Genomic DNA, 12,436 nt, shown 5'->3' on the forward strand with positions numbered 1-12,436 from the left:
GGCTCAAAACAGAATGGAGCGCCACGAGACGGAACGGCCCATCTTGGCAGGCCCGGGACTCGGAGTCCGCCCGGAGGTCCTTGTTCACCAGCGTCCGATATCGATTCGTGTACTTTTCCGGCACTCTTTTTGTTGCTCCTTGGTGACATCCAACAACCGACTCGGTACTCGGAGCCGAAAAGATGGCCCATCGAAAAGTCGAACCTTTTTCGTCGGCTCTCGAGCATCCTGGCATGTTTCTGGGCGCCCCTGGGCATTACCGGGGTTTGTGGGGGATGAAAATCCTGATGTGTCCGGGGGTCCGGATGGAGGCGGGACCCCTCATAAAAAGCTCTGAAACCTCCCATCATCATTGTCGCTGCTGCATATCGCATGTTTTGTTGTCGGTGTGTCCTGCATTACCATCAGAGGACACCATCGGGTATCGAAATGCAGCCACACGACCGGCGGTGGCAGTGATGATGAAAATGCGCTCCCAAAGCCGCCTCGGGTTTTTGCCCTCAAAGTGGAAGGACACCAACACCGATGGATTCCGAAAATGAGTTGGGCGGGAAAAGCTGGGAAAGTTCGGGAAAGTCACACCCCAGACCGACCGACCGCGTAGTGTATTTATCGTGAAAATTTTATGCGCTGCCCGCTCACCTTGCAAAAATTTACACATCCTTTGGGTCCGATAAGGACGAACCGGCTACGCTGTACAGTGTAGTGGGCGTCCCTGCTGCCGGTGCCGGTGGAATTGTTAATTTTCCCACCGACCGACTCTGTAGCTCCTTTTTTGCCCGCAATCCCCGTCCGCACGGTGGGGACAGTCGGTAAGGCGACTTCACTCAGCAGGAACCCGGCATGCCGGAGATTCAACGGTCCATTGGCTTTAATGGTGCAACTTATTGGCTAAATGTGGTCATTGTACGGACTCACAGCCGGCCGGATCTCGAGCCCCGGCGAAGGAGAATTGATAAGACCTTTTTTCCGTTTCCCCCCAAAGAACCAACGATCGGACGTCCTTCGGAGAGGGTTTCTTCAATTTGGGCCAACTTTGCTTTAAATTATTCATTTCGCTCCGTGCCCGATGCTAGGTTTCTTCCGAATCGAATTGGTTCCAATGATTCGAAGACACATAACGCGGACCGAACTAGTAAAAAATCAATAAAAGTGGAATTGCCTTGGCTTGTTGGTCCTTAAAATTTTGCCACACTTACCTGGACCATGTTTATTGGCGCAATCCGCCGTGCCTGTGCCATCGAGGCCGTCTTATTTACAGCGCTCCCCCGTCGTGTTGTTTCCCGTTTCCAGAACTCGGACTCGGAATGGGCCGTTTGACGAGTCCAAGAAGCGTCCAGATCAAGCACCTAGAGGAGGACCAGGGTTGGGCAAAAGAGGCCTGGGCAATTCTTGGTGGCCTCAGGAGTGAGTCTCTCGCTCGCTCTCTCTCATGAAGGTTATCTAGGTGTACCTTCTTATCGGCCCTTTTTGCTCCGGGCGCAACCCCGGCATCTCCTTGCGCCGCCGGGCTTTCGCCAACGTCCAGGCGTCCGGTGGTCCATGGAGCGGTTTGTATGTACCTGGCCGGGCGGTGGGATAAATGGCTGATAAAAAGGACCAAGACGTACCCGAGGCGATGGCCGCCTAACGCGCGTTCCGGGGCCGGGTCCGGTTTTATTGCGATAGGGTCCTCTCCTTTAGGCCGCGTTCCGCGTCTGTATGTGTGCGTGCCTCTGGTAAGTTCGGGGCGAGAACTACCTACTCCCATCGTCCTGAAGTCCTGAAGGCACAGGGACTAGCTGGGGACTGGCGCATGAAAAGGAAATGGTTCCCTAGAGCTCCGAGCGAGAAGCTTTTGGCAAAGGATCGAAGTGATATAGCAAAAACGCAACGCAAAGGACGACGGATAGCCGTTCGGGATGGCATCCAGACCCCGGCACACATACACCCATACACGAGTGGATGTTGTTGAACGATCCGAAACCCTCCGACCGGTGGCAGCCAGAGCAAACAGCAGTTGGCAGATGTCAATGCCATTGCCTCGCTACTTCTTGTTCCCCCGGTTTGCCGGAGTTGCTGGTCCTTGTTTTTTTGGGTTCCGGTTCGGTTCGGGAGCGGCCGCAATCCCGCAAGTCCTCCCGGCCCCGGTGTTTGTGCTCGTCTTAACGTCTACATCAGCCCAAGGGGTTCTGACAATTTAAAAAACGCCTTCACGGTACCTCTACTTGTGCCGTGCCGTGCCGTGTGTGTCCTTGGACCTTGGTTTTGTTCCGTTGATCGCATATTGTTTCGTTCGAAGAAGGCAGCACCGGCCAGTAATTGCAAATGAATGCGACGAGCTGGGGACAGAGTTTGATGCTGTGGACACGTGTTTTGTGCAGCTTGCCAGCACCTTGTCGGTGGTGCATCCTTCGGGAACTTTCTCCACAAGATTTGACGATTTGCATCCCATAAACAGCGCTTGTAAATCTCACCGACCTGACCTTCCCATTTTGCTTCTCCACGAGCAGCCTTCTTGTGCCACGTAGCCCCGTACGGATCGCGCACGTGGAAACCGGAAGGGCCCAAAGTGGGACGACAAGAAAGTGTCCGTCCACACACCGGTTCATCACACCAATCACGGCGGAAGGTTGCGTTTAATTAGTTGCGCCCCTCACATGATACGGTCCAGTCCGTTATCCTTGCTCCACTTTGATCCATTCCCCCCCGGTCGGTGGGAGGTGCCCGGCCGGTCCCTCCCTCTCATCGCACACGGAGTAGTGGATGTGCTTTTTGTTCTCGGACTGCGGACTGCAACTCTTGCACGTGACCCTGCGCCTCAGCTGCGGTCGTTAAACAGGATAAAAGCCAGGCCAGGCCAGGCCCGGCGACCTCGATAAGCCACGTTTGCGGCTTCACCGCTCTCTCTCGCTCTGGCTTGACGAAGGGCCTCACAGCGCTCCGACATCAAAAAGAGTGGTGTGTAGGGTAGGTTTAAAATAAAACATTCTCTGCCTCTAACACCGTTTGGTGAGCCCCATTTCCCGTCCCCGCTCCGTCGTGGGTGGGTCACCCGCGGGGTTCAATATCGATCGACTGATTGCGGCAATTTAGGCAGCAGCGAGCGGTGTGCCGGGTGATGAGGATTGAAATTACCGGGAGCACCGGGTCCTGCACATGCAGCAGCAGCATCATCTCCCGGTGTCTGTGCCCGGCACTGGCTGCTGCTGCACCTCTGTGGCTCCTTGATGCGCCTGTCACACACATATCGCAGCAGATGGGCCAGACACCGGACCGGACGAGAATGGCCGGAGAATGGAACTCCCGACAAAAAGTGTGCTGTCGTCGTTTTTTTTTTGCGGGTCGTTTGGGTTCGGCACTTTTTCTATACCTTTTGGCCGTGCTGGTTCCCCGATTGTTCGCCTCCACCCCGCCCGCACGATGCGCTTTACTGCAGCAGGAGTTGCGCCTGCATCACCACCAACACTCAAGCCTCTCTGTCTTGGGCCCCTCGTGGGCCGCAGCGCAGCGTTCACCTTTTCTACACGATCTTCGCTTTGCGTAGGCGTGTGGTGATGGCGGTGTGTTGGTGGCTCTGGCGGACCGTAGGAGTGTGGGTGTGCCGAGCACATTATTGCACCGCCGATGCACAGAGCGATGCATTCTGCCCCATTTGGCCACCTTCCTTTATTCTACTCCTCCGTTGGCCGCTTTTTTCTGTGTCTCTTTCCTTCAAATCTTACCCAATCACTCGCTGTGAGTGTGGGTGATTAATTGCGTTTATTGGCGGCCGAAGCATTGCGTTGTGCATTGCGCTGCAACCCGAGTAGTAGGTCAGGAATGTGGTGTCCTTGTTCGGAGAGTGTTGTTTTGTAAACACGCGAATTTTTGAATTAAAAGCCGTGTGCTCATAGTAATGCTTATCGGGTGAGAAAGAACGAGAGAGAGAGAGAGAGAGCGCACGATCCGCGATATAATCAAAACACGGGCGAACGTGAACCCGCTGCTCTGTCTGTATGTGTGCGCGACCGATCAGGAAAGTCGGTCGATCGGAAAGTGATAGTCCGTGGCGGGAGCGACAGAGAGGGGGGCACGGACCGCGGCCCACGTCCCGATAACGATCGTCCGGCTCGACCGAGCCGGATCGGTCGGGTTGGGACTATTTTTAGTTCACCGCCCGCCGCCGCCGCGGACATTGAGCCACTCTCTCACGAACTCGCCACGGTGAGCGAACGAGATCAACGCGCGAGTTCTCACCGAGCGTGAGATAAGCGAGTGAGCGCGAGTGAAGTGAGCGGCTTCAATCCGGAACCGAATCGCCCCGTGGATAAGCGCGGAACTGCACACAGCTCTCTCTCGCTCTCGCTCTCTCTCTCGATCGCTCGGGCTCGTGGTGTGCGTGGGCATACATAATCCGCGCCGGTGTGTGCGAGAGAACGGCTGCTCCGCTGATATCGAGATACCGAGCGGACGGGTTAGTTCTTCGAACCTTTTCCTCGAAACCGGTCGTCGGGTGGTGTTGGTGCTTCGTGTAACGCTCGCGGCTCGCATCATCCAGCGTTGTTCGGTGGACGATCGTGTCCTACAGATTCGCTTTGTGAGGTGAGTTTATGCCCTCCGTCTGCGGTATGATTAGATTGTGTTTGCTCTGTTGGTGTTTGGAGTGTGTTGCTCTCTCTCTCTCGCTCTCTCGCTTCTCGTGGCGCACGTGTGACCGGACCAGCAACATGAGAAAGAAAGGGAAAGAAAGAGAGGCGAGGAGAGAGAGAAAGAGCGAGAGCGAGAGAGAGAAGCCCAAAAATACCGCATCTCGATAATTGTATTGAAAAACAAAACGTGAACAGAGCAGAGACCCTTTTTCGGTGGAATCTAAAATTAGTTCCTGCGCCTGTGTTTAGTGAAGGACCTCTGGACCGCGTCGACGATCATCATCCATCGAGCATAACGAACGATAAGAGGGGGTCCCCGGTCCCCGTTGCCGTGTCTCCGTTCCTGCCGTTCGGTGTCAGCTGAACACCGGCCAAGAATGGGACTAAGAAATTAAAGGACTGCGAGTGGCAACGTCGTGGTACGGCTGAGATGAGTTTCTCCGGAGCGGAACACGGAACACCTTTCGGAGTCGGTCGGCCGAAGAAGATCGGCCGAGGATTGGTGGTGGTGGTGGTGGTGAATGGGAAGCGGGAACCATTCAAACGAAGAAGAGGGCGACACAAAAAGGGGGCAGCGAGCGGACAAGGGAGAGCCGGATTCGTGTTCACCGTGCTTACCTGCCGGGGAATTCAATCTTTTATGCTCCGGATTTGCTCGTGGCCTGCTGTGCCGATATGCGCGGCGATCGATGGTGATAAGAGTCCCTCCTGTTCGCGCCATGCTCTCGCGTTTCCGTTTCCTGTTTTCGAAGGACACTAACACACAGAAGGACGACACGCGGACGCCGATCGCCGCTCATTAAACTGTCTTTCGGCGGGTGGACCGAAAGGTTTTTCACAGTTTCTTCAACAAAAAAAAAACACATTTTCGGGAAATTGATTTATCCTTCGCTATCGGCGCTCGACGCTAATTGGCCTTCCGGCAAGGCGCGCACGTTCGCGGCGATAATCATATTTGTTCCCAACGATTGCTTCCCGGAATCGCCCCCTGGCGGGACCCTTGGAACCATCGTCACATCTGGTTGAGGGAGCCGGTTGATTTTCTTCCCCGGGCCGCGATAATCTGCGTGCCGATGGCGAAGCGAAGCGGCGCGGGGAAGATAATAAAATCCGCGCGGATGCCAACTGTTCCGAAAGAGAGACGCGGCCAACGAGGCGCACCACCACCGATCGTCGTCTTCGGGAACGTTTTGTTGAAGCCTGCCCGAGTGCCTCTTATGCCTCTAATTGCGCGCCCTCGGAAAAGGGAACTACTTCCTTGGCCGGTTCGGCTCGACAGCTGGGCTTGGGCTGGGCGGGATGGATGGCTAGTGTGTGCGTAAACACGAGTGCCCGTGAACCCCGACGATAACAGCGGAATGAATTAAAGATAAAAATAAAAGTACACTCGCACACACACGGTTTGTTGGCCGTGTTCGGCTCAAGATGGCCACGCCATGGCCCCCGGTGGACCTAGGGGTGGCTTGGAGCAAGTCCATGAGACGGCAATTCTTTGGATCGCCGACTTTAAATGCCGCCATGAAGCTTAAACCCGTCGTGGTCCGCCCAGCAACGTGAGCCGTGAGCGTGGAAATGTAATAACAATAAAATGGAGGGTGCCGACCGACCGAGTGTCTACCTCTACCACCTACACGGTCGGGCATTGCGTCGAACGGTTTGGGTGAGACGTAAAAGAATAAGGAATTAAAAGAATTAAAGAAATTTGTGGTAACAGAGGGCGCTGCTGCTAACCTAATTTTTTGTTGTTATGTTGGAACCCTCTTCACATGAACGTATGGGAAGTTTCATTTCAATCTCATTCATTCATTCTTTGTTTACAAATTATTTGGTAGCGATAAAAACTGGAAAAAAGGGGAAAGGTCAAGCATCGTTTGGTGATTAAATTTTTGAAGGGAAAGGAAATTTATGAAAGAATGTTGAAAGTGTATAAGGACTCTTCGCCTCATCAATTAGTACAATATATAGAAAGGTGGGTTTCTGAATTTAATCATGGTCGTACAAGCCTTGCAGACGATCCACGTCAAGGTCGTCCAAAAACAGCACCAACACAACTTTCTCGGCAACGTTTAGAACTGTTTCGAAAGGATGAAGTTGATTTTGTGCGCTGACTCATCACTATGGATGAGATTTGGGTCTCATCATCACCATGTTTCCGAATGAAAACAAGAGGCAAAGGTTGCCTGGTTCTTAGGCGCCGAAACTCGTTCGTGTCCAGGACTTGGCCTAGAAAGTGTCGGTCGATCGGTTGTTTGGGTTGCGAATGGAATTAGTACTTCGGTGAAATTAGGAGGTTGCTTTGCAAATGTGTCTCGCGAGTCCGTTTCAACCCACTTCCTTTGCCACTGATTGCCGTTTTGGTAATGCCGCGCCGTTCCGCTTTTATGCAAATAAAATGACTGTTGTTTTTCTCTCCTTCTGTTCGCAGGTACTACTCCTTCCGATTCGGTTCTCTTCATCCGGCAAAAACATCCGGGAGCAAATTAGCGGCGGCGACACACGATGAACGCCGAACGCCGTTATCCTTCGCGCGGTGGAAAAGATTGTGAAACACATACACACGAACACGCGCACCGTGTCGCGGGCTTTCGAGAAGAGCCTGCGTCGTCTGCCTCGTTTAATTAAATTCACCAACCCGCGCGGCTCCACACGGATTTATACGGAAAAAGTTTGCGCCGCCACCATTGACATCCTTACATTTTTTGTAGTGAAAAGAGGCCACAAAAACACACTCAGACACACTCAGCCACAAGGATAACGGTTTTACACGCACTTCAGTCAGGTGGCAGCGACACTTTGGCAGTTCGGATAGTTGGTGGTCCGGGTCAGTCGATCGGGGGCTTATCCCGGTCGATGAGCGATGGTGTGTTGACCATTTTCGTGCGGCGTCGCCGTGAAACCCAAGTGTGAATGAAGTGTGTCCCCCCCAGAAGGAAAAGTTGTGTCCCGGGGCTCTCGGTTCCGGTGTTCCGGTCAAGCCGGAACTTAGTTTCCGCAGTTTGCTGTGAGGCGCACGTCACACACAATATTCAAAGTGTTAAAAATTAATATTCCCCAGTTTTTGGTAGTCCTGGCCTGGTCCTGGTCCGTTCTGATTCCCTGTTTTTTCCCCCCACAGAGAGTGAGAGTGAGTTTCCACTAAACACACAACATCCATCACCACCACATGACAACACACACGAGTGCGCGACGAGAGTGTGCGAATGCAGCATTCGCCAGCAGCTTCCAGGCAGCGCCGTAAGTGTCCCGGGTCAGTTTGTCCTCGACCCCCACGTGTCCCGTGTCCCGCGTCCGTCCCGTGTTCGTCCTTCGATCGTTCTTTTTTGGTGTTGCGCGCGAGTGTTTTTTCGTTCTGGTTTGTGACCCCTCGTGAGGTTTATCGCGGTGTGTTGTGACGGGTTGGGGGGTGTTTAAGAAGAAGTTCCCCGATCCTGTTCCGGCGGTCCCGCGGATCGATGCAGCGCGAGTGAGCGATCGGAAGCAGCAGAGAGGTGAGCGCGCATGTGTCCGGCCGCCGGATTGTGTGTCCGCAGTGCACGCAAACTCGGGCTCGGAGGGGCCCCTCTCGTAGGATAGTGTCTGGCGTGTGTCCTGTGGCGTGTGCGCGCGCGCCCGCGTGTGTAGCGTGAGGGAGAGAAGATGATCAATATGTGTAATGTACCGCCCAAATTCTTCACCCTGTGCCGGCTCTGCCTGACCACGGTCCGGGACTGTGAGCTGCTCGAGGCGACGGTCACTTTCCGGGAGCCGACGCCACCCGGCCACCACCACCGCCGTAATGGCCACCGTCAGCAGCAGGAGTACGACGGCCGGAGCACGCTGCTCGCTGCGGAGATCCCGGCCCAGCAACAGAATGGACTTGTCCGGACTGAGGAACAATACCCGCCAACCACCACCACCAGCATCCCCACCACGGCCGTCGGGGAATCGGAACCGATCGCGGTCGAGTGTAACGTGGAGATTATCTGCACCGAGGACGACGACGATGGTGGCCGCGGTGGGCCCGGCGGTGCCGAAAGTGACACCGGAGGTGGCGGCGTTCGCCTAGCCGACGAGGACAGAACGAAGAACAGTGACGCAAGTGCCCTTCCGCCGCCGGTGGCCGCTCTCGTCGGGTGTGGCGAAGGCGACGTCGACGACGACGATGACGATTACGATGATGACGACGTGTTCAGTGGTGCCGGCAACATGTGCCCCGATCTGCCGAAGCGGATACTGGCCTGTCTTTCGATTAAGGTAAGCTCTTGGCTCTATTTCCGATCTGGATTTGTTTGCTCTAGTGTTTCCAACAATTCAACAACCAAATGTTCCAAATTCCGACCGCCACTATCGGGGTACCTTGAAAAGAAAATACCAATCTACTGAATTGGTGGACTCTACTCTCGTTTGACGCTCAACGTTCCTTGTGCAAATCGTCCATCGATCGGATGTCCGGACGTGGACACCATTTGTGGTTGGTAGGGGAGCCCATTCTCCACACACTTACGAACAGTTTTACGGGGCCAACATTTGTGGAGTTTCCATCGCCACCGCAACAGCAAAAAGACGGCATTCCCGGAACACGGAATCGTGGCATGCTGGCTGCTGGTGTTTTTGTTGTTTTTCCTGGTTCTGGCGGACTCCGGGTTTTTCTCCGGGTTTTTCTCCGGGTTTTTCTGTCCGTCCGTGAAAAATGTCCTGCGGAACCATCGCGAGAAGCCAGCATCAACTACGCGTCCCAACTACGAGGTCTGTTCAAAATTTTTCGTGACATTTGAATTTCCGCGGGCTACGTATATCTGATTTTTTTGTTGCGTCAATTTTTTCTGCTCCAAACGAAATTGACCACTAAGCGGTTTTGAATTTGAATTTCAGTTTTGGATACAGGAAAAAGTCACCGGGGGGGGGGGGGGCGGAATTCCAATACAGTGGCTTTGGCATGACTAGAGTGTTGTTTTGGACAAAAATTCGCGCTGAAAACACGAAATGTTAACAGAGGCCCAAAGGGCAATTTTTGGCTTCCCTCAAATCCAAGCTTTTCCGGCGGATTGCTCCGTGCAAATTGCGCATAACTTATAGCTAATATCCCTTATTGACCAGAAAGCAAAACTTTTCACATTCAACCAAACTTGGCTTTTCGACGTTCACATCTTCTCGGTCCTCTGAGAAAATGCTGAACCACCGATAAGCGCTGCTTTTGGTCATAATAAATTAACCGTAAGCCAGAATCAACATTTCAAATGCGTCCGCGCTCCTGATTTCGTTTTCCACAAGCAATTTGATAAAGATTCTTTGCCATCCATTTTAAGAGCAGAGAAAAACCGACGATGAGCCAAATTTTGTTCAAGCAAAACAACTGTCAAAAATTGACTAATTACTCAAAATGGCCGAAATAGTCACCATAAGTGATTCAAAATCGTAAATCGAATTTACGTAGACCGCAAAAATTTAAATGTCCCAAAACTATTTGAACAGACCCCGGTACATCGAGTCACCGTCGAGAGTCGCGTCGTTTTTTGGTTGGCTTTTGGTCCTTTGGTCCAGCATTTTCGCGTGGACGCGTCCGCCACAAGCAGTAGCGTGTGGGAATGTAACGATGTGCCCCCGGGTATGCGGCACCGGCCCCCCGCTGGCACTATGCAAAGAATGTCGATGATGTCGCCCGATGATGTTCACATGCTGCCCGGCCAACGGATATCGGCCATCGGCCGGTGTCGCTTTGTTTTTGTGTTGTACCTAAGGGCCAGTAGGTACAGCGTATTCGTTAGCCGAAACGTTTGCACGGCTGGTTTGCACAATCCGACGTCGCCAACGGCGGCCATTTTCGCGTTCAATCCGCCAAGCTGTCAGCGCGCCGCCATGTCTCGGTGGGTTGTTTGCGCCAGGACAACACGTTCCGTTTGGCCACCGTATATGCTGGACTCAGCTACTGAAGCGAAAGGGAAACAGAGTGCAGGGCACGGGTTCGGACGGTGCCAACAGTTGGCATCCGTCCGTCGGATCTCCCGCACCCGCGAAACCAGGTCAACCGCGCTCCGCTGTCTTGGCAAATCAGTTTTGCACAAAGAAGCAGCAAGACGGTCACGGCACGGGCTTCCGATCCGACTTGTCGGTTGATTAGGGCGGCCGCCGGACAGAAATAGATCACAGCGGTCCCGGCCTGAGCCGGACACCGCCAGCCATGGACTGTGGTGTTATGCAACTGGCCACCGCAACGGGCCGGGTATTACAGCTCACCGATAAGCCGCTACGTCGAGTTCCAACTTCTGACACGTGGCCTACCTCCGGGAAACTTTTTCTACCGATCCGCCTTCGCCCCCCTCCCCACCAGGCGATAAGGACTCACCGCGACCGTCCGCTTAGTGTCCGCGTGGGGTCCGCTTGTCACGGTGCGTAAAGTTTCGCGGACGGTCCACACCGACAACAACTACCACCACCCGGCGGCAACAAGTTAGGAAGTCGGTCGGAAGGGGGGAAAAGGGCGAGAAAACTCCCCCATCAGCCAAAAAGTTGGAACCCTTAATCTTGGCGTGGCCGTTAACCGAGGGACACGCTCGCGAATAGGCCAGAGAGTCGTAATAAGCCGCTGTCAGTTCGACCGAGAGTTCGCACCGAGTACTTTCTCCAGAGTTCGAGATCTCTGTGTCCGAGTCTGCGGTTCTCGCCCACTCGTCCCGCCCATGGTCACCCGGTCCCCGAGACCGGTGGAGTCCTGCGGTCACACTTTTTGTTTCCTTCCTTCACTGGGTGGCTGGGTTGGGATCAGAAAAAGATCGCAAGACAGCAGGAGCACCCCTGGGTTCCCTGGGGGACGGCCGGTGGGATGGCTGGGGAGGGGTCTGTGGCCTGGTAGACCTCGAGACACCTCCGCTCGCGCTGGTGGTGAGCGAAAACACATCGTGCTTTCTGGGACGCGCCGTCTGCGGCTTGTGTAAACAGGCCCCCCGTTTGAACCCCTCCCCGGCCTCTCCGTTGCCGTGTGGCCAAATGGTTTGTGTGTCTGTGTGACACATGGTGAGTCAGTAAGTACTTCAACCTTCTTGAATTAATCTCCGGCGTAATTTACTGCGCTGGCTGGCTGACTGGCTGGGTGGCCTTCGGTGGGGGGGAGTGGCGGCCGGCGGCCGGGTTGGGTGTCCGTCTGGTGTCTTCCGGGACCTGACCCGCCGCTCGCCAGACTCCGCGCCATCTGTCTCCGCCGTGTCCTTCGAAGGGGAAGTAACGGCCGGCAAACTTTTCTAATCAATTCCAATCCAAAACGCGACGTCGCCGGGCGCGGGCGCAATCTCTGGCCACTTTCTGGCCAGAGCTCCACCGCCGCCACCGATCCTTGGGCGACGGCGACGGCATAAATCTTCTAATTTCATTTCTCCCCGGCTGCGCCTGCCCCGAGAGTAATTTGTTTGTCTCCGTAACGTGTGTGGCGCACGCCGGGCAAAAAGGGGCTCAGGAGGAGGCGGTGGTGAGAAGTCACACAGGGCGAGTCCGTTTGCCGGCGGCGAATTGCACAAACGTCGCCGGCTGCCGGACACACACAACAGTCGCCGCGCAAGGGGTTAAGGTTTGTTTGCCCACCACTTCCTGGTCGCCAGCGACGCAAGACATTTGTGTGATATGGTCTCCGCGACGACTCCCACGTGTCCCACGGCGAGAGGTTGCGCTCCTTCGCCGTCGGCGCGGTTTCTGCATCCCCGTGGCCGTAAAAGGCAAAACCTCTTTCCAGCGGCGGGTGGGCAGGCAGGGAGGAAGCGAAGGTATCGCTTGATGCTTCCGACCGGGACCGACCCGGGTCTCCTGGCGCAGTCATTAGGCGGTCGGTCCTCCGCCGACGCCACGAGCTCACGATGGAA

At 54.7% G+C, this 12,436-nt stretch overlaps 1 protein-coding gene across 1 annotated transcript in view; it reads left to right on the forward strand.

Moving 5' to 3' along the window:
* The first annotated feature begins 8,255 nt into the window (after window positions 1-8,255).
* LOC131207869 (uncharacterized) overlaps window positions 8,256-12,436 on the forward strand; it is a 186,720-nt gene continuing 182,539 nt past the window's right edge. Inside the window, exon 1 of the mRNA XM_058200501.1 lies at window positions 8,256-8,843. Coding sequence (XP_058056484.1) covers window positions 8,256-8,843 — 588 coding nt within the window. The remainder of the gene's footprint in view (window positions 8,844-12,436) is intronic.

Source organism: Anopheles bellator, chromosome 2, assembly GCF_943735745.2.
Source record: "Anopheles bellator chromosome 2, idAnoBellAS_SP24_06.2, whole genome shotgun sequence".
In the NCBI taxonomy this organism is placed as follows: domain Eukaryota; kingdom Metazoa; phylum Arthropoda; class Insecta; order Diptera; family Culicidae; genus Anopheles; species Anopheles bellator.